This window comes from Bombus huntii, chromosome 12 (genome assembly GCF_024542735.1).
Source record: "Bombus huntii isolate Logan2020A chromosome 12, iyBomHunt1.1, whole genome shotgun sequence".
NCBI classification, from domain to species: domain Eukaryota; kingdom Metazoa; phylum Arthropoda; class Insecta; order Hymenoptera; family Apidae; genus Bombus; species Bombus huntii.
This window is the reverse complement of record NC_066249.1, coordinates 3,613,342-3,637,174: the sequence shown is the minus strand read 5'-3', so window position 1 is coordinate 3,637,174 and position 23,833 is coordinate 3,613,342. Positions and strand designations below refer to the sequence as shown.

Here is a 23,833-nt window from a genome sequence, read left to right as displayed (position 1 = left end):
GCTTCTCCCTTCTACGTTCGTGATCCCTCGCGATGATACCTTCACGAGGTATCGGCATCCTGCGAGCCGAGAAAGAGAGAAGAAAGCCACGCAACGTAACGGGTCCGGTCGAGCATCCTGGCGCGAAATAAAATAAAACGGATATTAAAACTGGCGAGAGCTAATTTCCTCGCCTTCCCAACCATAATACCCGTTCTCCACCTATCGGAATACCCTCTTCCTCTTCTTTCTTTCGGCTTCTTTCTCCCGATTTTTTCCCTCTTATCGCGCCGCTAAGCTATCCATCGAACGAACGCCTTCTGAATATTCAGCGGAGACCGGAATGGCAGGAGGAGAGAAATATTCTCTGGTCGAAGGGACAGAGCCGATGCGACCGATCGAGAGAGAAGAGGAGGGGTGAGGTGGTGCGGGACGAACAAATCGAATTCGAGGCTCGAGCATGACGAGTGACAGGCCGCTGAACGTACGCTGCAGATGCGATTAAAGTCTGCCAACACGTCAACGTGATGCTCCTGAAATGCGAATTCCCTTCCAACCAACCGCTCGGCCCTTGACCCATATTCACGCAGACACGAAGATTGAATCGCTCTCGTGAAAATCCATCGAAGTCACCCGCTGATAAAAATCGACGTAGCCTCGTTGATATACGATATCTGGATTTTTATTAATTTCCATCCGCGCGTCAAATATTGCCGCGACAAGAATGCCGGAGCTGACAACAGTGCCGTCAGAATTCCCAGAAGAAACAGGCGATCGCGCGAGGGATAGCATTAAAGCGAGCATCGAACGAGAAAAGATTTATCCAAGTAACGTTCTCTAACGTGATTTACCTCTCTTCGATCGTACTGGCCTTGAAATTGCCACGATTCCACTGAAATCTCTCTGTTTCTTACTGGACTGTCTCTCTTGTAAAACGTGTCTCATCGATCGACCGTACAAAATCAAGAGAAAAGATAAGCGAGAGAGGAAGAGTATGGGTGAGAGGAAAGGAAAGCCGAAAAGGAAACGGTCTGTTCATCCGACCGCAATCTCCGTTCGGAGGTAGGAGATCCGCGTTATCCTTCGAAATCGGAGGATGATGCTCCTTCGGGACGTAAACGGTAATCGGACACCGGGAAACGTATATGCTAGACGCCAGGACATCCGATACTACATCCATATAATATTGCCGATGCTTTTAGCCACGACAAACAGTGACCTCGTGCACCGTGCTCGTCGATCATCCCTCTCACGCGCCCCAACCTGCCCTGTAGACGATAGAACATCATGGATATTTCGATTCTCTCGTTAGAACGACGTTAATCTTGTCTCGAATATCTAAACAAAGATCAGCCTGTAGATTCTTTTAGTTTTAAAAGGTATCGTAGACCTGTCGGAGAGTCGATCGTTTCGAATTCGAAAGAACAATGGGACAGTTGCAACAGCCCACTTGGTCAACCTTATCTGTCCGAAGATGCTTGAAACGACGTTAATGCCTTTCGTCAAAGGGGTCTCCACTTTATCTACGTGCCTATCTTCTGGTAATGCACAATGTGCCTGGTTATACCAAGTGGGGACCACTCGAGGGACATTCTACAACTGCAGAGACGTTTGACGTGACTGCACACCTTCCACGCGAATCCAAGTACCTTTGAGATCATTACGGCGCCATCCTCCGTCCTGTTTCGACCCGCACTCGAGCTACAGCCTCATAGTCAGACGGTTGGTTAATCAAGCTCCATTTCACTTACCAACCCCCTTGCTACGCCGCTCCCTTAGTATCTCTTCCTGTTGGGCGGCAAACTCTCGCTCGCCTTCCCGTTTGCCAACTTCTCCGCATCTTCAATGACCCTCGCACCTGCCACCGCCTACCTATTAGACACATCGGCTTAGTCGCAAACCACCACATTTATTGCTTGAAGATCGGACGATCCTTTAAAGATGGTGAAATCGAGAAGGTACTAAGTCCGCTCTAAGAATTGTTCTACCGAGCTAATTCTCTAACGTTCACGCTCTTTCTTTGGAGTCAGATTTAGAGTTGCGAATAAGCGAGACGCGTATCGGACTTGCTTGAAGTCGCTATAAAAGCGAAGGAAACATGCAGGCGTTAAGCGACTCGATAGAAGGACAATCCGCACGTTTTTCAACGGCTTTCCACCGGACGGTGGTGAGGAAGGCGCGAGTCGGTTGTATTTGTTCGGCGGCGGGCAGCAGCTCATTAGGTAAATCCGAAAAAAGCAGGGTAAACTCGGGCGGAGGAGCAGCACGACGAGAAGTACCTTAGCACACAAATTTATTCGTAAACTTTCGCAATTTAAATATCCGCGGTGTTTCAATCAAGCGGCGCCGCACGTTGCGGCACGTGCGCGTACACACCTACGCGCCTCTGTATACAGCCCTCGAGATTACTTTCTTGCCCCTTTAGACTTTCATCGACTCCTCACCCCCTGCTCGCCCTTCCTGGTCGGTGCTCGAGTACCAGCGGCAAGAGATTTTCGTGTCGGCGCGTTACGCCGTTAAATATTAAATGGCATCGCGAACCCATCGTCCCCTCGAGAACTTTCGCAACAGCTTCGGAACCAGCCTCCCTTTCATATTTTCTATTCCTCCACTGAATTCGAACATTTTTCGCCCCTATGCACGCGAGCAGCTCGAGAAACGAAAGAAGGCGATTCTCCTCGATGCCACCTTTGTCCCCGTGTTATCTACGATCGTCGGAGAAAACGGCGGCCCTGGTCGTTGCACGACGTACACCGTAGCCATAAAGGGTCGTCCATGCATGGACGATCCCAGGGAGGGCAGTCGGAGACGCCGAGGACCCGGATCAGTTCGTGGACGATAACCAACGCGTGGGAGGTCACTTGACCGGACGGAAATAATGCCTCCACCATGGTAACCCTTCCTGATAAGCGTGTGTACCGTTCTACGACCGTCGCGATAGCGGCAAAACAATATCCCTGCTTGTACAACTTGGACATGGGGGTCGGATTTGGTTTTGCACGACGGTGTACGCGTACGTCGAGCCTCCAGAGATAAATCGTCGGGATTTATGTCTCTCCTGAAGGGACCATAAACTTTGAAGTCTGATATATCGTTTGCGTACGGAAGGATCTGACACGTGTAATTAAGTTTTTGCACGGTGATACGTGTACCGTACGGACATTGATTTTTAAGTAATTCTCGGAACGAAAGGTCGTCTGGTTTGATTGAATTTCCTACGGACGTAGTGTCATTAGTACAAAACGTTCTACGGTAGTCTAACTCGAAAAGGGTAGGCGGTACCCCGTATATCCACGAATAGCAGAGGAGCAACGATATTACCGACTGGGAAGAGGAATCCTGCGGGTTATGGAAGGTAAAAGGATATCGGTGGAGAGAGGCGGGGTATGGTAAGTCGTTTATCGAGTCGGCAGGCTGGGGCTGGATGTATCTATGCGCATTGATATGCAAAATTTGTAGTTTCGAGAAGCTTACGAGAAACTGCAGCGGCGAGTAAACTTCAAAATCCTATGCGCTTGTCGGCGAGGGTCGCTACACCGAGCTCCACGAGCTCGGGTTTAACCGGTTCGGGCTTCCGGTTACCAGCTACCATGTACGCTTACCTTCGAACGGATAGCAATGATCGAGTACCCTTCTACGTAAAAACCTGGTTCTAAATATTCTGTTATTTTTGCAAGTGTCGAAAGTACCGTAAGTTGACTCGTCTCTAATAAAATTCTTCCTTTGCATTGCTCCTATCAGCCTCAATTTCCAAATCTGGTTGATTCGATCAGCGATAAACGGAGTCTTTGCACGGAGAGGATCTCTTTGTCTATTCGCGGAGACGACAACGAGAGAATTATCCTACGAGTTTGCAATAACCACGCGTTCCTGGATACGCGCGACGCGTAATATGGCGAAAGAGCGAGCCTTGAAAGCAGGCAGAACGAAACGAAAAGCGCTATCCAGCTGCACGCGTCGGAACCAGATAGAAACATAGAAAAGGCAGTTAATTAGCTCGAGTTAAAAGCTCCGCTTAAACGACCTATTCACTGTTCGGTCGACAGAGAATTCGTTGGAGCTTGAAGCGCAGCTCTCCGAAGGAACAGACCGAGGATCGAGGCGAGAAAGAAGCTGATCGCCATTGAAACGCGTTTCAACGTCGCACGACCTCCTTACGCAACGCGGAATCCCTTTATTTCAACCCTCTTTGTTTCACGCTTGTGCGCCGTCTACGTTTTCCTCGAGCTTCGATGCTTTCTTCTTCCTGCTAGCGCCTAGGAAACTAATCGCGAAGAAGCTTCTCCGGTAGAACCAAATGAAATCCATTCGGAGATGGCCGATGGAGCGTCGTTGAGAGAAAGCAGCAAAGAAATGGTTAAAGAAAATGGAACAGATTTCAGACTTAAATGGAAACTCGTTACACTATTTATGGAGAAATATAAAGAGCGGGGAGAAGCTAAAAGACAAAAGCCAGGGACTGGATTTTGACCGCTCCATAGCCCACCGGAATTGATTAGAAACGCCGGAAGTTTCATCTGTTTCTGTGGAAGCTGTTTCACGACGGGGAACTCCGGTTTGAAATTCATCAGAACGAATCCCTGCGCGGCTCTTCGACATCCCCAAAGGGCAAATTCGAACTTTGCCTGTTTTATATGGACTACTAATTAACGGGTTCCCTAGAATTTTCCAGAGCGAAAATCCAACAACTCTGATATCACGAACAATAGCGTCGACGTATGTGGATTTTCGCAAATCATCATAGGTAAGAAAAAATGGGGAGAAACGCAAACACGAGTTTGCGCGTGTCCAACACGATCACCGAGGGATGGAGGGAAAGCTCTTGGACGAATGCGTGCGCGTATACTCGAAGGGTCGACACTCCACAAAGCGCTTTATGGTCCGTTATACGACCGCAAGCTCGCGATACCGTGTTTAGCACGGGTACGGGATCACGAACACGACTAGCCTATTCCAGGTGCATTCAACGGGCCCAGTGTCTCTCATGCAATATGCGCTTTACGACTCGCCTTCTCTGTGATTCGTCGAACGACAGAGTCTTTGAAATGCCGTAATATTCCGACAGACGCACGCGATATCCTTGATAATTGTTCGAGTAATCCTACCGGCATAGAGATTTCCAGCATTTACTTCGAGTCCTACACGCGCGAAACAAAGTAGTCGCTGCCTATTGAACGTTATTTAACCACACGTCTAAAAGTATAGAGCGAGGCGAGATAAGTGGATGAATCCGTTTAGAAAGAAGACGTACGATTGAGAACCAAACTGCACGGGGTGCACCGGGTGCCATCGTTTCCACGTGCATTCAGTACGCAGCTTTCATCGGGAAACGAAGCAAGTGCCACAAGCGTGCAGCGATGCAACGAGGAGAGAGAGCTCACGGAGCGTGTTGGCGGTCTGCGTGCGTTAAGAGCATCGCTAAGTGCGGTCGCGCTATGGCTGACAGTCGACGGCATTAGGCAAATTGAAATCTTGCCGGCAGAGGAAGCAGAGGAATACCTAGTTTACGCTCGTCTCTCTGTCCAGACCCGGCTCGGCGTGAATCTGCCGCGATGGTTTCAGCTCCCGGACCGTGGACCGTGAAACACGAAGCACATCAAACCACGAACGTCCGCGAGGAACGAACGTCTGCTCTGTTGCGGCTCGACCTCTGCTTGCCACGAGTTCTCTCCGGAACCGGAAGAGAGGTCTCTCTCGCTCGCTCTCTGGGTTTCTCATTTAAACCGCCTTTGCCTCCTGTTTTACGACGTAACTGGCTCTTTGCCCGGGCTGGAATAATCTTTTAGGGCTCGACCACCTCTCGAACTAATTTTGTTTGCTCCTCCCCCGCCCCCACGTTTTTGCGACCTTCATTATACTACCCGGCTAGGTAACTATCCTGTCCCTTGAATTAAGACCAAAATCGTGGTCGTTTTTCGGGAAATACCTCCCTTACAGCCTTTACGAACAATAGAGAAAGCAAGGAACGACTTTCCTACGTCTCTTATATTTGTTCGTTCGATCAACCTTTGGCCGTAAGGGAAAAAGATCGAGTAGTTCAGTAATTAAATCGCTTATTTTACCTTTACCACCTATTTTCGCGTAATACATACAGATATACTACGTTCTCGGTTCGGTCGAGCCATTCACCTCGACGACCTACTATTGAAAGTGCGCCACAAGTTGTTAACCTTAGTTGGTGGTTTAATTACATGGGCAAATATTATCGAACTGATAGAGTTAATTAGATAATTAAAACTTGAAGGGTAAACTACTTTGCCATGCGGCGTACCCACGCCAGCGTATACGTACCAAGGTCCATCCATGAGACGATCCTCTGTTCGTATACGGGTGCGCCTCGAAAGATGGAAGGCGAGATTGACGGCGCACCGCAAATCGAGCTTCTTCCACGTCCCACCATCCACCGAAGAACTTTCCGTATAGACGGAGATGAAAGCAAGATCTACCTGGTCACAGGCCGTAATAGAGGTATCCTTAACGAGGAATTCCTGGATCTTGTTTTTTTTACGAACGCTGGTAAATTTGTTCGCCACTTTCTGGTTTATTTCACCAGCAAAGGAGATTTCGTTGTAATTCCAAGGACGTTTTATCATCGTTGGCGACATGTCTGTGGAAAGTTTACCTATGCCGCGAATATAGCCCAGATAAAATGAAATATCAGACAAACCCTCGAACTATATATTTTACAATGACGCGAACCGCTTCAAGACCGAAAACAGTCGCAACAAACATCCGATTAATCTGGTACGGCGATGGTTAAACGTAACCCAAAGGAAGGAAGCAAACGCAAAAGCGAATCGATGAGAGCCAACCGAGTAGAATATCAACATAGCTTTTCAAAGTATGTCGACTGCCGCCGGTGTCCTCGATGTCGCTCGATTTTCAATCTGCTAGAAGCGAAGTGAAATCGTGATATTTCACTTGCTTCCGATTTTCGTCTATTCGATACCTCTATTCGCGTTTGATAAATCTTGTTCTCTTGCATGAACAGGATGAAACATTCGAGTTAACCTGAACATTTATGACACGTCTATCTAGTCGGTGATCTACGAGTGATCGTGACCGTCAATGACACTGCCCAGTTACCTTCAAATTATCTCGACCATTCGACTCGACTTATACTATCTATTAACGATACGACTTGCAAGCAACGTCTATTTACTCTTGCAGCTGCTCGAGACAGTATTTCGCGTGTCACTAGATGTCCCCGTCATCGAATTGCATCTAGTCCTCGCAATAAATTGGTATACGAATCACATAGCATTAACGGTGGTTATTGGGTTTCTGTTGCAGACACAAGCGGAAAGTGCAGAACCTGTTACCGTGCAAGAGCGCAGCAGGAGCTGCAGCGGCCGCAGCCGCAGCCGCGGCCGGTGGTCGGAGTCGAGTGCTGGCTGACGGACAGCCACACGGTGGAACCGGCAGCGCGGGTGGCGCGGTGCTGTACGAGGACCTGCCGGAAGCGGTGACGCACTCGCAGCTGCATCACAGACAGAATCACCTGCCCAGCCATCACCCTAGCCAGGCGCCCACGATCGAGGTACGAAATCCCGATCAGCGACACAGCCTAAGGGAACGACAGCCGCAGCAGTTACAGCGTGCGCGCGCCCCGGCGCCTCATCATCTCGACTATCTCGACTACCGGGACCCGAGGGCGATACTTCGCGTCCAGGACAAGCCCTCGAGGGCGGTCTTAGGCGGATATCGAACGCCACGAGCTCTGCTCGCCAAGTCCCAGGGTGTTCCACTTTCGATAGCCACGCACACGCCTTCCTCGCGATGCATCACCGCGACCAGTCCGCTCTTGCAAAACGGCAGTAACGTTCTTCGAAACAGTCACATGCTACTGGCCAGTCAGAACGCCCTGATCACCAGTCAACAGCCTCTGCCCCCCACTCCGACACCCGATGTTCCTTGTATCTCAACTTGTTCCGACATCGAAGCGAACCTGACCAACGAGAATTATCTGGCCAACAGTTGCGTATCACCTAGTCGACCGATAGATTCTCGTCTTCCCATCACACCGACCCACCGACCCAGACTCCAAACACCCTCGGATCGTTCTCAGATATCCGTCAATTCCTCCGGTCAGACGCAACCTGTTCAAAGACTCGTATCTCGGGATGACGCTTCGAACGGCAGAAGACCGTCCGTCGATTCCGAGGGATATTCGTACATCGATTTCAAAGACACGGAACTGGAGTCCACGAGGTACGATTCGAGAAATCACTCGGAAACGATAAGCGCAGTCAAGGTGCCCAAGTTGCTCCGTTCGTCCTCGCCCAGGTCGAACTCGGTAGATTCGGACGGTTACTCGTACATTGTGGACTCTGGATCTAGAAAAGCGCCGGGTACAGCCAGAAGGATCGTGGCCGAGGGCACGGAGGAGGAAGTGTGCCCGCTTTGCACGATGCAACAGATACACAACCTCCTGAGCAAGCCCGAGGACATCTATTTGAACGTACAGACCACGTGACACATGTCTTTCGCGAGCGACATCTTCTTATAGAGACTGCTCTGTCTCGGATGTCTGTCCCCGACTAGTTCCAAGCATTCTCGAACGTCCCGATCACGGGAACGAGAGACGATTTACATATCCCGTGATATCGTTGGCCACGATCATTGGCCGCCGCGTTTTCCGTATAAACTCGTCGTAGGTACGTTGCATCTTAAGGTAGTCTAGTGTCTTTCCGGGTTCAGCGAACAGATACAAGTGACACGAGGCGTGTTCCTCTTAGACGAGCCACCGCCTCGACGTTCTTTCTTTCGTTTCCATTCGCGTTTTCGCGCCAGAGTACAGTCGTCCTTTTTCTTCCGTTATTTTGCATTCCACGAGCAAGAGAGCCGCCGGCCATTCCGTTTCACGTAGATTTTTCCTATTTGTTTCGTTCACATTGGCCGGCCAAGCTCTCGTTCCTCTTGCTCGCTATCATCGATGACGAGGCGAAGACACTAGCGCCGACTAGTCAGTATTTATTTTGTTACGCGACCGTGCTTGCACAATCTTATTTAAAAATACGCCGAAGAGCGAAATAAAAAAGGGGGTGAGGTAGTATAAATTGTAAGGGGCTGGGAGGGAAGGATAGAAAAGAAAGCTTAAGGGATAAGAACCGAAGGCCTTACTATCCACCTTTGGTTGTGTGAGCACGGCGTCTAGATGCACTCCATGGTTGTAAATAGATTAGATCGTGCAACTGGCAAATTGTAAATAATACGCACAGAGTGAGACAGAGACTTACGCGACAGCGAGAAAGAGAAAGAGAAATCGTATATTAATATAAAATATTAAACAGATGGTGGAGAGTCCGTGAGTAACTGTGCACCCGTGTGAACGCAGTTATCGGACACGCTTGTGTTTCTCGTTTGTATAGACGTTCGGCAAACGATTATCGCGATTAATTATTATCGTCGCGCAGATTATTATTATTTATTGTCGTTACGTATTATTCAATTACCGTAGCCGGTGTACGGTAAGCTGTGTCTTGTAAATAACTTCCGGAACGGGTTCGAGAAAGTAGAATTAAAGGGAGAGATAGAAAAACAGCGAGAAGATACGACAAACAGAGAAAGTTCTGTATATATTGAAGTACTGAGAAAAGGAGGAGAGTTTGAGAAAATAAAATTACTTTACTGAAAAATTTGACGAGGAGTGGTTATTGACCCGGTCCACAATCCCATCCCATCCCCCGCATCCCTCGTAACGCGCGCTGAATCTTGGCCGATGGCGCGAATCGCACGATAATTTACGGGAAAAGAGAAGGAAATCGATGCGGTACGCGAAAAATCTACGCTAGATTCTCGTGGCAGACTCGAACCGACGCGAACGTAATCCACGCGACAATAGAGACCGCCGGCTATGTCTAATGAAAAAGATATTTTCGCGCGCGGACCTATCGTCTCCCGACACAATACACGTGGACACGGAATAACCACTTCTGTGTTCAAACTTTTTCTAAAGGGAATGAAAAATGTACGTCCGGTTTCCCTTTTTTAGAGGAGGTGAAAGGCTTTTCCGCGTAGATAAAGACGCGCGTGAAGGACGAGGATGGAGAAAGAAAGAGAACAAGAGGGACAATGAAATAGAGTGAGACGTCACGGGCAGAAAATGGCAGACGGGAAGCAGAGAGGAAAAAAGAGGCCAAAGGAAAGCCGAAGAGAAATCAAGGAAAAGATTGACAAGTTACCATTGTGCCGCGTCACCGTTGCCTCTCCGACCGATTGCGCAACCTCGAACCTCTCTAATTTCGCAAATGGAGTCCGCGCCATGATCTCTCCCTCGAACGTAATTTAATTGTTCGAATACATCTTCCGTTTGCACTTGTGGAACCCGAATTTGGGCAGTTCACCTTCGAAAGCTGTGCTTGTTTCTGCGTTACGTCCAACCGGTGTCGAAATTTCAAAAATTCTTTTCCTTTCGAATTTCCAAATTTCGATTCAAACGTAGACCGAGCGTCGAATAACAAAATAATTTGTGCAACCGACAGTCGAACGACTTAATATCCACCTGTTGTTGTCTGGATCGCTAGTCGCGATCGATGTCGTGCCACGTCGTTAACCAACAAAGCTGGGGTTGTTGGAAGCTATCGAACGCAATGTTTCGATGTTCGCAAGCTCGGACGTTTCGTTTCGAACGACTCTTCCATAAAAGAATCTCTCACGCTCTCGAAGCTAACTTAAATCATCCTTGAAACCTTCGATCGTTCGCCCACCTCGAAACTGAACGATCTTTTTTCGTTAGACCGCGTCAGATAAGCCAATAAATATCCAATCTTGAGGCTGTTGGCCCTCGATTCTCTGTCCCACCTGTTGTTGGCTCAATTACGCCGCTCTAATCCATATCCTGGCACGTCGTTAGGCCACGAAACCGCGCTAGCATCGTAGCAATGACGATATAACGATGGCCAACGGGCAAAGGAGGGATTGAACTTAGGAAGCTAATGCAATTGTCACCGTAACTAACAATTAGCAGGTTACGGTAACGTTCCGTGACCACGACATCGCTATCGTGTGTTCGTCCTGCCGTTACCTGGTCAGAACGACGGTCGATCTTCATTTCGAAGAACACGCTTGCGCGAATGTTCGATCGAGATACACCAAGTTCAATCGTATCGAAGCATCGTATATTCGAATCGTTCGAATACTCGACGTACTTGTCCGCGAAATCGTGTACGATCAGATCGTTCGGCCATCGAAATAGTGCTAGATCGGTCAAAATTAATGGACGTGTGGTCTCAAAATTTATGAGATTCGTTACGTTTATCGGGACGACGCGACGGAACGTCAGGAAATGGAAGTGGTCCGGTTCGTAGAATCGGCAGGCTGACCGATAGCGTCGTATTCTTCGAGTATATCCGGTAATTGGAAGAGATGCAGTAAATTAGTCGATTAGGGGAACGCGTTATCAGGATACAATGTGACGGCTAGGTGGATCAGACGCGCGATGAGCAGACACACGGAGAACGTGGGGCAGGTTAGGCGCGTTAGGGACAACCCATTAACCTCCGTGCTCCACGCTATTACGGCACGGACATATTGCTTCCTGCTGTTGGATACGATGGCTTAAGCCTCTATCTCAATCTCACTCAACGTTCGTCCTTCTCTTTCTCGTGTTTTCTTTTGCGCCTCCGTAGCTTGATCTAGGCTTTCCGCTTTCACTCTTTATCTATAATGTTTCATCTCTTCGTAACCCTTTCGTTTCATCTCTTTTCCGTCCTCTTCTCCTCTCTCCCTCTTTTCCTCATTCCCTTTCGTTGTATATAGTAAAGGCATATACGAGATTCCTTATATTACGCGAATCATGCGGAAAGCAAATTTATGGCTATTATTCCACGAAAGTGTTTACCGTTCGCGCCGATACCATAGCCGATCGGCGAAACATCCAAATCGTTTCCACTTTGGAAATAATAACAGGCTATCCTTACAGGGGAAATTGAAAGCTGCCGGCTGAAATCGATTATCTTTTCGCTTTCGTTGATTCCACGCGAGTTTCCTCTTCTTCTTTCTTTCTTTCTTTTTTTTTTTTTTTTTTTTTTTTGTATGTTCCTTCCCACAGAAGATTCTCGCAGCTTTAGGTAAATTCGAAACGGCGAGAGTTGCGCGAAATTTACGTGATTCAAGGAGGAATCGGTCGATTCACGATGCGCCGCTATTAGAAAGAACCCTCGAGGTACATGGTGCGCCGGGGCCATGACTCGCTAAGGGCGACAATTACCTTCGTCCGGAGCCGCCGTTCTAAACGAGACGCCGGTAATCGAGTGATCCTCTTTCGGCGACGATAATATCGCCCCCCTGGAATCTGTATTCAGAGCAAAGAGCTTCGGGCGTTTGCTCTGCCCGTCTATCATCCGGCTGCATCTCGATCGCGCCCAGGTTAAATGTAATCGCGATCTCACAAGAGATCACGAGCCGATTCTTCGCACCTTCTGCTATGACTTTGCAAACTGTGTTAATGAAGATCAACTGCGAGGATGAATTTCGAATATGAAACAAAGAAGGTAGAAGTATTTTAAAGCAACTTGAACTACTTTTCACGTAGTCTGTTATCTCGTTCAACGGAGGTACTTTTCGTGCCTTTGTGGAAAAAAAGCTCAATAATCGAGTTATCGAGTAGTCAGAAAGGCAATCGAAAGAAAGTTGGAAGACGAAGGGCAAGACGCGTGATTAGGCGAGATGCGAGTAGACAGACAGAAGGACCAAGGGAAAAACGCCCTCGAGTGCGCGGTATACGGCAGAAAAGGAAGCAAAAGTAATAGAGTGATCCTCTTTTGTGGCTGATATCGCCGCCCGCGGGACTTCAATTCATTCGAGGGAAGCTCGCCGGTTTCGTTTGCCTTGGCTCCCTCGTGATTCCCTAGATTACCGGAGTAACTCGATTTCGGCGATTCGAGGTCACGGGGACGACGAGTTCGTTCCGGATACCCGATCGCAGAACGTTCAACGCCTTCCATTTTCTTCGCGAAATTGCCAAGCAATTTTCGGGCTAACAGGCAACCAGGCGCTGCGTGAACGTTGTCAACCACTAATTTGCAATATTCCACGCGTTCCGTGCACGAAACGTGGCTCCGTAGATTGCAAAGAAACCAGCTCGACGACGACTACGTACATATAGTGGCGGAAAATCGGCTCCATCAAATTTTATTAGGAAGTACTTGGAAAGTGCTTGAACCTCTTCACGCTATTGTCTTCTTCCGCCATCGTTGCGTTGTTACAAAGCAGCGCGATTTAACTCTTCCAACCACTCGACGTTCGTTCATACCGGAACATCGTTCTTGTGTCCCGTAAAAACTTGTAAAGAGAAGCTGGAAACTTTGCGAGCGAGAAATTTCACTTGGCAAAGTTACGTTTTCCCAATTTGTCGACCGAATACGTTATTCGATCCCTGTTAACGCGTACAGTTATCCCCTCATTAGGTAGAATTCACCGGTGCACGAATATCAGATCTCTAGAAGTTACCTATCCGGAGATCTCTGTTTCAGGATTTCAGTATCTACGTTAATAGAAAGTAAAGATTAAATCATGCGATGCCATATCGATCAGCTCGTCACAGTCGCTCCGCCATTCTTACTCCTTCAATTCTTCGTCGAGTTGAGCGGATGATTCGAGGAATTAATTACTGCTTCCAAGTTTCTTGAATTCATCGCAACTTTTCTACGTCGTTGCAAGGCAGGGCGATCAGATTATGTTTGCCCGACAAAGTAGTTGGAGAAATAAAATTAGCGTCCAATAAAACTGACGTCAAGATCGTTCTTTATTATTTGCCCAAGCCAGGATCTTCGTCGATTTAAGGATTAACTTACGACTCCCTCGCTTCCGCGTGGCTCGCACCGAGTCAGCGTTTCTTCGATCAGGACTCGCCCGAAGGTACAGCTTGCGTGGATGATCTCGGCGGTCTTTAAGGGCAAGAACGAGTTAATCGTCGAGCGGAAACGCAATGAAACCGTGTTACTACTATTCTCCCTGGGACTCTCGTTTCTCCTTGCGATTATTACGCTCATTTTAGTAGACATTTAGTTTGTCACTTGAAGTAACCTTTAACATGTACCCAACACATTGACTAAATACCTTCGAAATCTGCAAAGGTATATACGTCGATGGCAAGTGACAAGTATTCGTTAAAAAAATTTGCAAAACTTTGTAGAGGATTGATCTTTTTGGATATCACAAATACCAGACTAACTGTTTGTGAGCAATTTATTAAAGATATATATACTGTCCATAAAAATTGATTTGGCACAAAGCACAGGTCCAGGTATAATAACTCTTACGAAATAAATACGCGCTATCTCAAGAAACTCCGTATATACGTCTGATGCGTCTGCATGCTTATGCTGCGATCGCTGAACTTCTTCGCTCGTCATTTCGTTTGTTTATTTATACTGGTCGGGGGACAGTCGGAAAGACCATCGGTGGTGCACGTATCGCTCGTTTCTTGATACAACGGAATTTTCGTGACATGCGTGTGATTTTCGTCGCGCGAAGAATCGTCCTCTCAACACACGCGCGTAACAGCTTTAAAAGCAAGCGAAAAATCTGGAAACGCGATAGATTCTAATTATTTTTATTCGCTATTTTTCACGACAGATGTTGGACGTGAAGGACACCAACAGAGGCGTATTCGTATGTAGCAGTCCTGGGCCTGATCCGTACACGTCGCAGGACCTCTACAATCCTGTTTACGAGGAGCTCAGTAACGGTAAGTAACACAACGAATGAAATTCCTCGGTTTCAATGGTTTGCGATATTCCAATCTGCGCATCTCAGATTGATAAACGTCTTAACGTTCCGCGTATAAACGTCAATTACACGATCTCCTTCTAGATGAGACTCAGCTGTGAAGACTTTGAGGAATTGCGCGCGATCTTCGGGCTCGATCCTGCTGAGGCAGAACGTAGGTAGAATTCGAGTGCACCGTGTCGCCATTAATCCACGATAGAGAGTTGAATCTGGGTGTTCTTTGCTGTTGGCTAACACTGAATTGCAAGCTTCTTCCAGCTCTTCTTCTTCTTTGCCTCTCGATTAATCGCGTTGTTTACCTTTCCTAACTCTCCAAGCTAAACCACGATTCCAAATATTGGCGAGGGAAAACAAAGTTCACCCTCTATTCCTCTAACTTTCCGAGAGTTTTCCCCGTTGCTGCTCGTTGCCGAGAGAATTTTCTCTCTTCGCGTGACACGGTTGACGAAAGAACGCTCGATTTATTCGTCGCTATCATTTTTCTCTGCTCGCTTATCTCCCAATTAATTCGACGAACTGTCGGCGATGAAGTTAGCCGGGTCGGCGTCTAATCTCCGTCAGAACGGAATCGGAAGCTGTTCATCTTCTTCCCCGTGTATCTTGCTCCTTTCACGTGGCGAGTATCTTGATAGCCTGGTCCTCTGGGTGTCGCGCAAGGGATCCACACTACTCCACATCTATTCCTCCGTTCACCGCCCGACCTTCGGTGCAAGGAGATAAGCGTGACACGACCTCTGACTTATATTTCCCATTAGTCGGATAGCTAATTAGCATGGTGATGAGACTTTCGACGTTTGACGAGGACGGAGTAATCGAATACACTACATGCTGCGCGACTCGATGCGCCTCGCTTCTAACTTATTGTACACTCACACACGAGCATACGCGATATTATGCGAGATCGTATTCCTGCGCTGCCACGGAATAATTTGTCTTGGTTAACGTCACGCGGGGTGGTCTCTTATCTACGCGGATCCTTTTTCATTAAAAAGTTAGGTCGAATCTCATCGGAGACCTTGGCTGTTTTTGCACGGCACTCGAATCGCGAGAGCCGATGGAGGAACAGAATGTAACTGGCAGCTGTTGTTCGAAAGGAACGTATATATTTTACGCTTTCGAAATGATTTCGCCCGACAACGAATATCACTTCGCTTCGCGGAATTCAAGTTTCATCCCCCGGGAAAATCCTAGTTTACTCGCTATCGCTTAAACCGATGATAAATACGCCAAGATATAAAATAACGGAGATTAAAAGTGCAACCGCAGTAATCCGTGAAGCGTCCTCCAGTTTTTCCATCGTTTTCTCATCGTTTTGCTCTCTTTCCTCTGTATAAATAAGGACGTTGTGTGTAGAAAGAAGCGAAGGCGATACACCTCCGATGTCTCGAGGGATCGTCAAACAGAAAACTGTAACGTTGATTAGAGCGAACCGATAAACTTTCGTTTAACTTTAAGCGTCTTCTCGTTCGTGCTCCCCTCGCGCTTTCCTTTTACGAACCGAAATATCTCGCTATTCTTCGCGTTCCTTCGGCATGCCAATCGAACACTCTCGTTTTGTACGTTTCGCTTTTCTTATTGATAATCGTCAACCGTCAAGTTTATCGAACGTATTGCGCGCCTTCCTGTATTGTTTCACATTTTTGCGCGAAATGCGCTGGATCGAACAAAAAAGAACGAAAAGTGGAGAGAGAATGGAAACGTGAAATTGGATGCACCGTATATAATTGAAGAGATGAAAATTCAAACTCGAATAGCGACGTAGCATTCTAGCAGCTCGTTAGTTAAAATAGCTGTTTTGATTTTTAACCACCAAGCTACCCCTGGTTCCTTCATTTTTTAATAACCCCGATATAAACGACGGTTATTCTCGTTAGCGTCGAACTGATACCAAGTACCCGCAACAATACGATCGGTTAACAATCGCGGAGGTAACGCGGTTCAATTATCGAGTGTAAAAGTAGAAACCGCGATCGACCGAATAACGGAAGAAAGAAAAACTTTGCGTCAAGCACGGGCATAAGAAAAGAAACAGAGACAGACAACGTTTCGCGTTCGTAAACACGGCAAGGTGTCGATCGCGTCGCATGCATCGTGCCTGCTAGATTGTGTTTCGACGACTAATGACGACAGCACGCTTTGCTTTCCGTGGAGACTTTCACTTAACAACCGTCCCGTTACCAGCCATTCTCCCGGCAAACTTGTCCTCGCATTTAAATAAAACAACGGCTACGACAATGGCGGATCTTTCTAACTAATTAATTCTGACGCCGATTGCCCAGCTGAGTACCGAAAGCACGGCAATTCCACTTGATTTCCACACCGGATGATCGTAACTTTGACACGCGAAAGAGATTGTCTGTTAATTAATTAACGAGGCGTCTAATTAATTATCGTGTTCATGCCACCGATACTTATGAATTATTCATTCGTTGCAGGGGACCATCCGGAAACGGACGAGGAGAGCGAGCTGAACGCACGGAATCGTCTTCATCATCATCACCGCCATCATCATCGGCCCTCGTCGTCGAAACCGGCGAGCGAGGACGAGTTTGCCGAGGACGAGCTTTCCGTGGGTGAACCGTCCGAGGCGAGGATGCTCACTTCGACGGGTCCAACCTGGGGCACCTGTCCGGCTGGTGGCAGGCCACCGCGAGAAAGACGAGGAAGGAGCCCCAGAAGTCTGGACAGGCATAGGAGAGACAAGAATCACGATGTTGGAGAGTTCCACGAGGGGATGCTGCTGGACGCGTTACTGCAGCTCTATCCTAGCGTCGCGGGTGAGCTTTTACGAACTCAAATTGTATATTACTTGAGTACAGGCTTCAGAGACGCAGCTAACGTTTGCAAATAATTTCAGGTGTAGCTGGCAACCGATCGAATAGCAATCAACGACAACAGTCCGTCCCATCGGTGGCCCACAGGTTACCATATTTCGTGCCACCGATGCCAGCGACGCAGGCCCTCAGGGTTGAGGAGAATCCGTACGAGAGTGTGCCGGTGCTCGGCCCTCTCCATCATTATTCGAGCCAAAGCAGAAGCAACAAGGAGAGGTCTCGCAAGTCAAACGACAAGTACAAGTACTCGGCGCAATACGGGGCCGAGTATTACGGACTACAAAACCAGGACACCGCTGCCGTATACACGCAAGTAGGTGGCGAATACTCGGACACCTACTCGCAACCCACAGACCGTCTGTATAACGACGATAAGTACACGCAGCCGGTGTACTATGCGGCACGCGACACCAACCAGATATCTTCCGGTAGGCTGTACCAAGGTCAACCGGACAGTAGTTTCGGTAGCGACAGTGGTTACAGTCATCATACTTCCGGTACCACCGGAACTACCGGCACGCGCAGCAGTAATTCAAGGACGAATCATAGGAAGGACAAGCATCGAAATTCTCATCATTCCCATCATTCCGCGGACTACATCGTGTCTTAATGTACGTGAAACGAAAGGCAAAGAGGAAGAAGTCTGCGAAGAAGAAAAAGTAGAGACAAAAAAAAAGGAAACTTAGATGGTAGTTCGATCGTCCGATCGAAACATGCTTGTAACACTTCTCTAAAAGGTAGTGACCTTGTGTTTTCTTTCGCGTATTTATTTTGTAGATTGTTTTTTTCTTTTTGTTGTTTTTACTACGAACGAGAGTATTTTATTTTTCATACACGAGACGGCGTGTCATCTTTTTTTTTCTTTTCTCGTTGTTGCGCGTGATATATAGGAAGTATTTTAATATTTTAAGAAACGTATCGTTGAATATCCTAGCGAGTACTTTAATATTTTTGGTCTATTGTTGGTCTGTCCTTTGATTTTTGAAAGTACATGGAAGAACTTTCGAACAACACGGAGGAGATATCAGCAGAGCAATAGCAGGAGACTATATAAACGCGACGATCATATTATAGGAAACAGAACATTAACGGAAACAGTGATCTCTTAGTGATTTAGTAAGACTATTTAACAAATTATTTGTAATGTAATGAGACTCAGGCTGGTACCAAAGCTACTAAGTAACTTCGACTTTTTAGCCTTCTAGTTTGTAATTTATACGAAAGTAGAGATGACTTTTAACATTGACGAATTTCGTGCGAGACGTGCGACTACCATCTTCTTTTTCAGCGTCAGACGATTCTACAAATTAGAATCGAAGGAAAGAAACGAGGCGAATGATCCGATTTACTGCCGAACCGCAATATCGATATATATAATACCGCGAACACTGCCCCCGATTAAAGGGATCAGCCACAACTGGTTTCATACGACTAATTTGATACGACGCGTTAGTAGTATAATTCGTCCCACGCGGGCACCTCCACACACATAACATCGCATCAGATTGTAAAATAGCATCTAACCAACACTTTCAAACGCGCACTTAGAGAGAAACAAAAGACTCGTAACGAGTGTCGTAGCCATACACGCACACTACAGTAGATTCACCAGAGTAACGTTAAACATTTAAGCGTACACTTAATCGAGTTGCAATTTTCCTTCGTCAATTACCAAGTTACGATTATAAGTCGTACACCGGACAGTGTGAAACGCAGGAACGCGTGGGCTTTTTGAACTCGGACGATCAAAGGGAGCACCTACTTTCGCAATGCCTGTACGAGGTCGCGACGCGTACTCAATCAGAAGGACCATTGGGAAGAAAAAGAAAGAGAAATAGGAAGAAAGAACGAGAGGTGGGTTTCGCGGAAGCCTTGATGCTTCTGCAAAGAGAATATATAGTGTTCCTTCTGCACAAGCCCTTTCTAGCTCGTCCTACATTCTCAAAGCCGAATCCCGCGACGAAAGATAATCTGCAAGCCCAGAGACAACGGTTCGTCGTGTGTCGCGATGTATCCTTCTACGACGGATCAAACTGTGGTAGCCGGTCGTCTTTTGCATATAGATGTAAAAGGATTCTTTTCATGAAACCGAAATCGTATTTGAGGAAGCGCGCTCGCGGAAGGAACGAAAGAACACGCGTCGAGCTACGTTAATAATATTCTCCTTAGACTTGATCTCCTTTTGCTCTTTGCCCGTCATAAGAAACGATTATTTTTCCCTTTGTAATTTCTTATTAACGTTCGTTCGCGCGTCTTCTACATTATACACGCGTATATCAGAATCGAGGCTCTTAACTGCCGGTAGTCGCACGATTTTCCACTCGCGATGCACCTCGATCACGCTGACAGAGAGACAGACCAAGGTGAGACGGATAACCAAGGAACAGTGTTCTTATTAAGCTGTACAGGCACACGCTGGTACATATGCATATATACAGAGAAACAAGCATAGGTATACATACTATAGGTGTAAGACAAACGAATAAACTATTCGCGAATGACCCCGTGTAAATACTATATGCGAGAAGCAAAGGGGGATGGAGAGAGAAAATAAAAGAGAGAAGCGTCCGGATTAGTCCGGTGTAGCATAGCTGTATCATATCGTTATCAAACTTTCTCGCGTGTGCGTGCGTGTGTGACGTGTATGTGTGGGCGAACGGCGAGCAAAATATCGAGGAAGAAGAACGAAGATCGCAGAGAGAATCGATTTAATATATAAAAATATATAATTTTTAAATTATTTATAACGAGGAGTGCGTCGTATATTGCCGAGGACAAGTTGCACGAGTACGAGGTGACATAAGAGTGAGCCGGCAAAATGCGAGAGCAAAGAGAGAAAGAACGAGATGAAACAATGGCGGAAGTAAGCGATTCTTTTAGATTCTCGCCAATCTCCCTTCTGCTTCTTGATACTGTACACTCTTTAGATGCATGTAGGGCGAATACCTCACGACAAAAAAGAAAAAGAAAAAGAAAAGAAAAGATCACTCTGTTGTAAATATAATTTTATATGTACAAGCCGGGAAATGAGGTGTGTGCTTAGCGAGCACGCTATTGGACACGTTCGCCCGGGGAGAAAGCTACCCTCTCGACTACCTTTGCACTCTCGAAATCTATCTTCCCTTGTCTATTCTGTAAGATTGTATAACCACTAACCACCTAGCATACTTTGCAACCACTATACTTTTCGTGATTCTCGTTTCTCCGTGCATTAATCTCCATTTGAATCTGGCGCAACAACAACAGGAAATTTAAAATTCTAATCACCTGATATTCGGTGGTATTCGGCCGTCCCTCTTTTCCACGCGATGTCAAAACCGCGAAAAACGCTGCACGATATCGATCCGCGAGAGCAGCAGGGATACGCGAGAGGGAACGAGTTCACGGGCGAAAATAAAGGTGAACTGTAGGTGGTGTTACACGTACTTATCGCGAGGGACGAAAGCGCGCGACCAGTCACGTACGATCAAAGATGCGTACAATCAAAGAGTGCAAAAGAGAGAGAGTCAGGGAAAAAGAGAAAGGAAGAAAGAAGGAAAGAAACGCGAAACGACGAGTCACGTTTGATCGGTTCTCGACGTGGAAACTCGCGTGAAAGGAAAAAATGGGCGCGCACCACACAACTAGAAGAAGGACACAAACGCTTTTTGTACGATTTTACGTCCATGTTAGTCAAACGTTTTTCAAGACCGTTTTTTATATATACAGTATATAAGTATATATACACGCGCGTGTACAGTAGGTACGACGAAACCTAATTTATTATCATTGTTCTTATTTAACGAGACAGGGATATGCCGTTTTATCCCGCCCTGCAATTCTATATTCGCTACCAAGTACTTTGTCGCAGTCGAAAATGTTGTTGTATTGACATTAACAAAGAGCGTGTAGAACGTATCGATTATTATTATTATTATTATTATTATTATTATTATTATTATTATTATTATTATTATTATTATTGGCATTATTATCGCTGTTGCGTAACGCGACCATGAGAAAAAGTGAAGACTGGGGTAGTTTGACTTCGCTCTTTCGTTTTTTCGTCCCTTGCGAAAATTTCGTTGACCGGCCAGCTAGTACGCGAGAACTAAGAAAAGCGGAAGTACTTATAGATATCTAAGAAAGAAGGGAGCTGAACGAACGAAAGAGCGGAAGAGCACTTTCCCTTTTTGAACGCGTATACGAGTCGCGAGATTATTAATTTATTGTTACGTTCGAACGGGAGAACGGAGGTGTCACGTTCCTCCCCTTCAATCTCGCTAATTTTAGCTGCGATTTAGCGATATAGGCAGAACGGAAGAAGAAGACAGAGAAAAAAAAATCATAGACACTAGAGTACCTCGAAAGATAACAAGTAGCACTCTTGAAAGTTAGCTTGCACGGACGTTCTCCTTTTCCATCGTGCCGCCTTGCAATTTAACGACGAGGAGGAAGCTCGGAGGGGTGAATCGGCGGGTGAATAGAAAAGGGCGAGAGATCGATCGTCCGAAGGGAGAGCAGATGAGACACGAAAGTCGGTGAATCGTGACGTGATCGTGTAAAAGAGCACGCGAAATCGGCCCGATCGATGGGGAGAACACCAGCTCGCAGAACAGGGTAACTAGCTCTAACATCTATCTCTTACATCACTTAAGAAAGAAAAAAAAACTCTATCACACTCGTTCACCTTATGGTATCACAGGTTCACTCTAATCACGAATGTCGGCCAAGGCTAACTCGAAACACTATCACACCTTCGTACTAATAAACGATTTACTATTCAATTTCACTCCATGTCTATGTGATTTCACCCTATCCTTTGTAAGACGTCGCTCGAACGAAATATCGTATCGAATAACTTCATTGAATGATCGTTGAACATAGGTGTAAGAAACAGCTGGTGCAGATATTTAAATACTAATCGATCGGCGGAAACAAACGCGCGTAATGTACAGTAACAGTGAATGGCAGAGATAACTCGATCGTAAGTTCAATTTTGCGCGCATATTTCCATTAAGCATGCATCGGTTAGCGTGAATGTAAATTTCATTGAGAAATCATTTGTCACGGTATAAACTTTTCATCATTCTCGACGCATTTACCATAGAAAATTCCACGTTCGGCCGAGAACCACGCGACCGAAAATCCAATCAAAAATTACATTGTTATCGGCTTCGAGATCGAATTTCGAAATCGTCGAATGCTAGAGCGAAAATTTCGCGTACGCGTGAAAGCTGCGGAGTGATTTTTCATCGGAAAAAAGATTCACTGCGATCTAATTAGATATACGTTTCTACATATCATCCCCCCCCCTACTCTTTCTCCCCTCTTTCTCTTCAAAAACAGTCGAAGAGGAGATACGATTGCGACGAAAATGAAGCTAATTAGTTGCGGATGCACCCCAATTCCCAACGTTTGTCGGTGTACGCGCGATCGCGACAAACGGAGAACACAATAATTATAATCGTATCGAAACGATTCTCGTTGCTTGCAGAAGCTTTTTAGAAAACCTCGGTGTTCCAGGGGAATAATATTGTTTTTTATGTAAAAAGAGAAAATGGCTTCTCGAGTGGGAGAAAAATCTTGGCGGAGATTTGCCTGAAGAAAGAAGCGCTTAAGGAGCTCTAAAGGGAATGAATTCGCCGTGAATTTTCATTGAGATTTCTTGCCATCAACTTTGAAGCAATGAAACATTATTAATTAAGGTAAGAGCGAAAGAAATTAATTATCGTTCCTTAAGACAACGGATGACGGGAAATCTCGCGGAGCTTCGGAAAATGAAACGTCCAGGGCTGAAGGTGCGAGAAACGGCCAGCTGGATGCAAACAAGAACCGCATGACTGAGCAGTCGCGATGATCGATATTAATGAAAATCAGACGCGATGGCGGAATAGCGTGAACGTACTTGTACATAAAACCTTGTTTTCTTCTTTCAACGCTTGGATTAATCATAACTTCGCGATATTTCTCGGCTTAAATTAAATTTTGCCAACGACACCAGAGCGCTTTGTTCTATCCTAAGCTGCTCTTTAATTAAATAGTTGGTAGTTCGTTGAGAAACGTTTCTATATAAATTAAACACGGTAAACTCTTCGAGTCTGATATCGAATACAAACAGCGTGGAAATTTTGTTTCCCCGATGTTCCGTTTTATTCCCTTCGTTTACAAGTAGAATTTTCTTCTCTTGATAAAATTTACCCCTTGGTCAATTCTTGGTACTTTGTACGAGTAAATATAAAAGATCTAAAAACAATTCCACCAACCGTTTCAACAAAGCGGAAATAATTTCTTTAAGAAAACGAACG

At 46.4% G+C, this 23,833-nt stretch overlaps 1 protein-coding gene across 8 annotated transcripts in view; it reads left to right on the top strand.

Annotated features, from left to right (window-relative positions):
- Positions 1-22,312, top strand: part of LOC126871886 (uncharacterized) — a 229,329-nt gene extending 207,017 nt beyond the window's left edge. For all 8 annotated transcript variants that reach the window (XM_050631202.1, XM_050631196.1, XM_050631203.1 and 5 more), the window contains 4 exons: positions 7,273-7,519; positions 14,560-14,671; positions 17,148-17,489; positions 17,570-22,312. In XM_050631202.1, coding sequence (XP_050487159.1) covers positions 7,273-7,519; positions 14,560-14,671; positions 17,148-17,489; positions 17,570-18,156 — 1,288 coding nt within the window. In that variant the 3' untranslated portion in view covers positions 18,157-22,312. The remainder of the gene's footprint in view (positions 1-7,272; positions 7,520-14,559; positions 14,672-17,147; positions 17,490-17,569) is intronic.
- Positions 22,313-23,833: the final 1,521 nt, after the last annotated feature.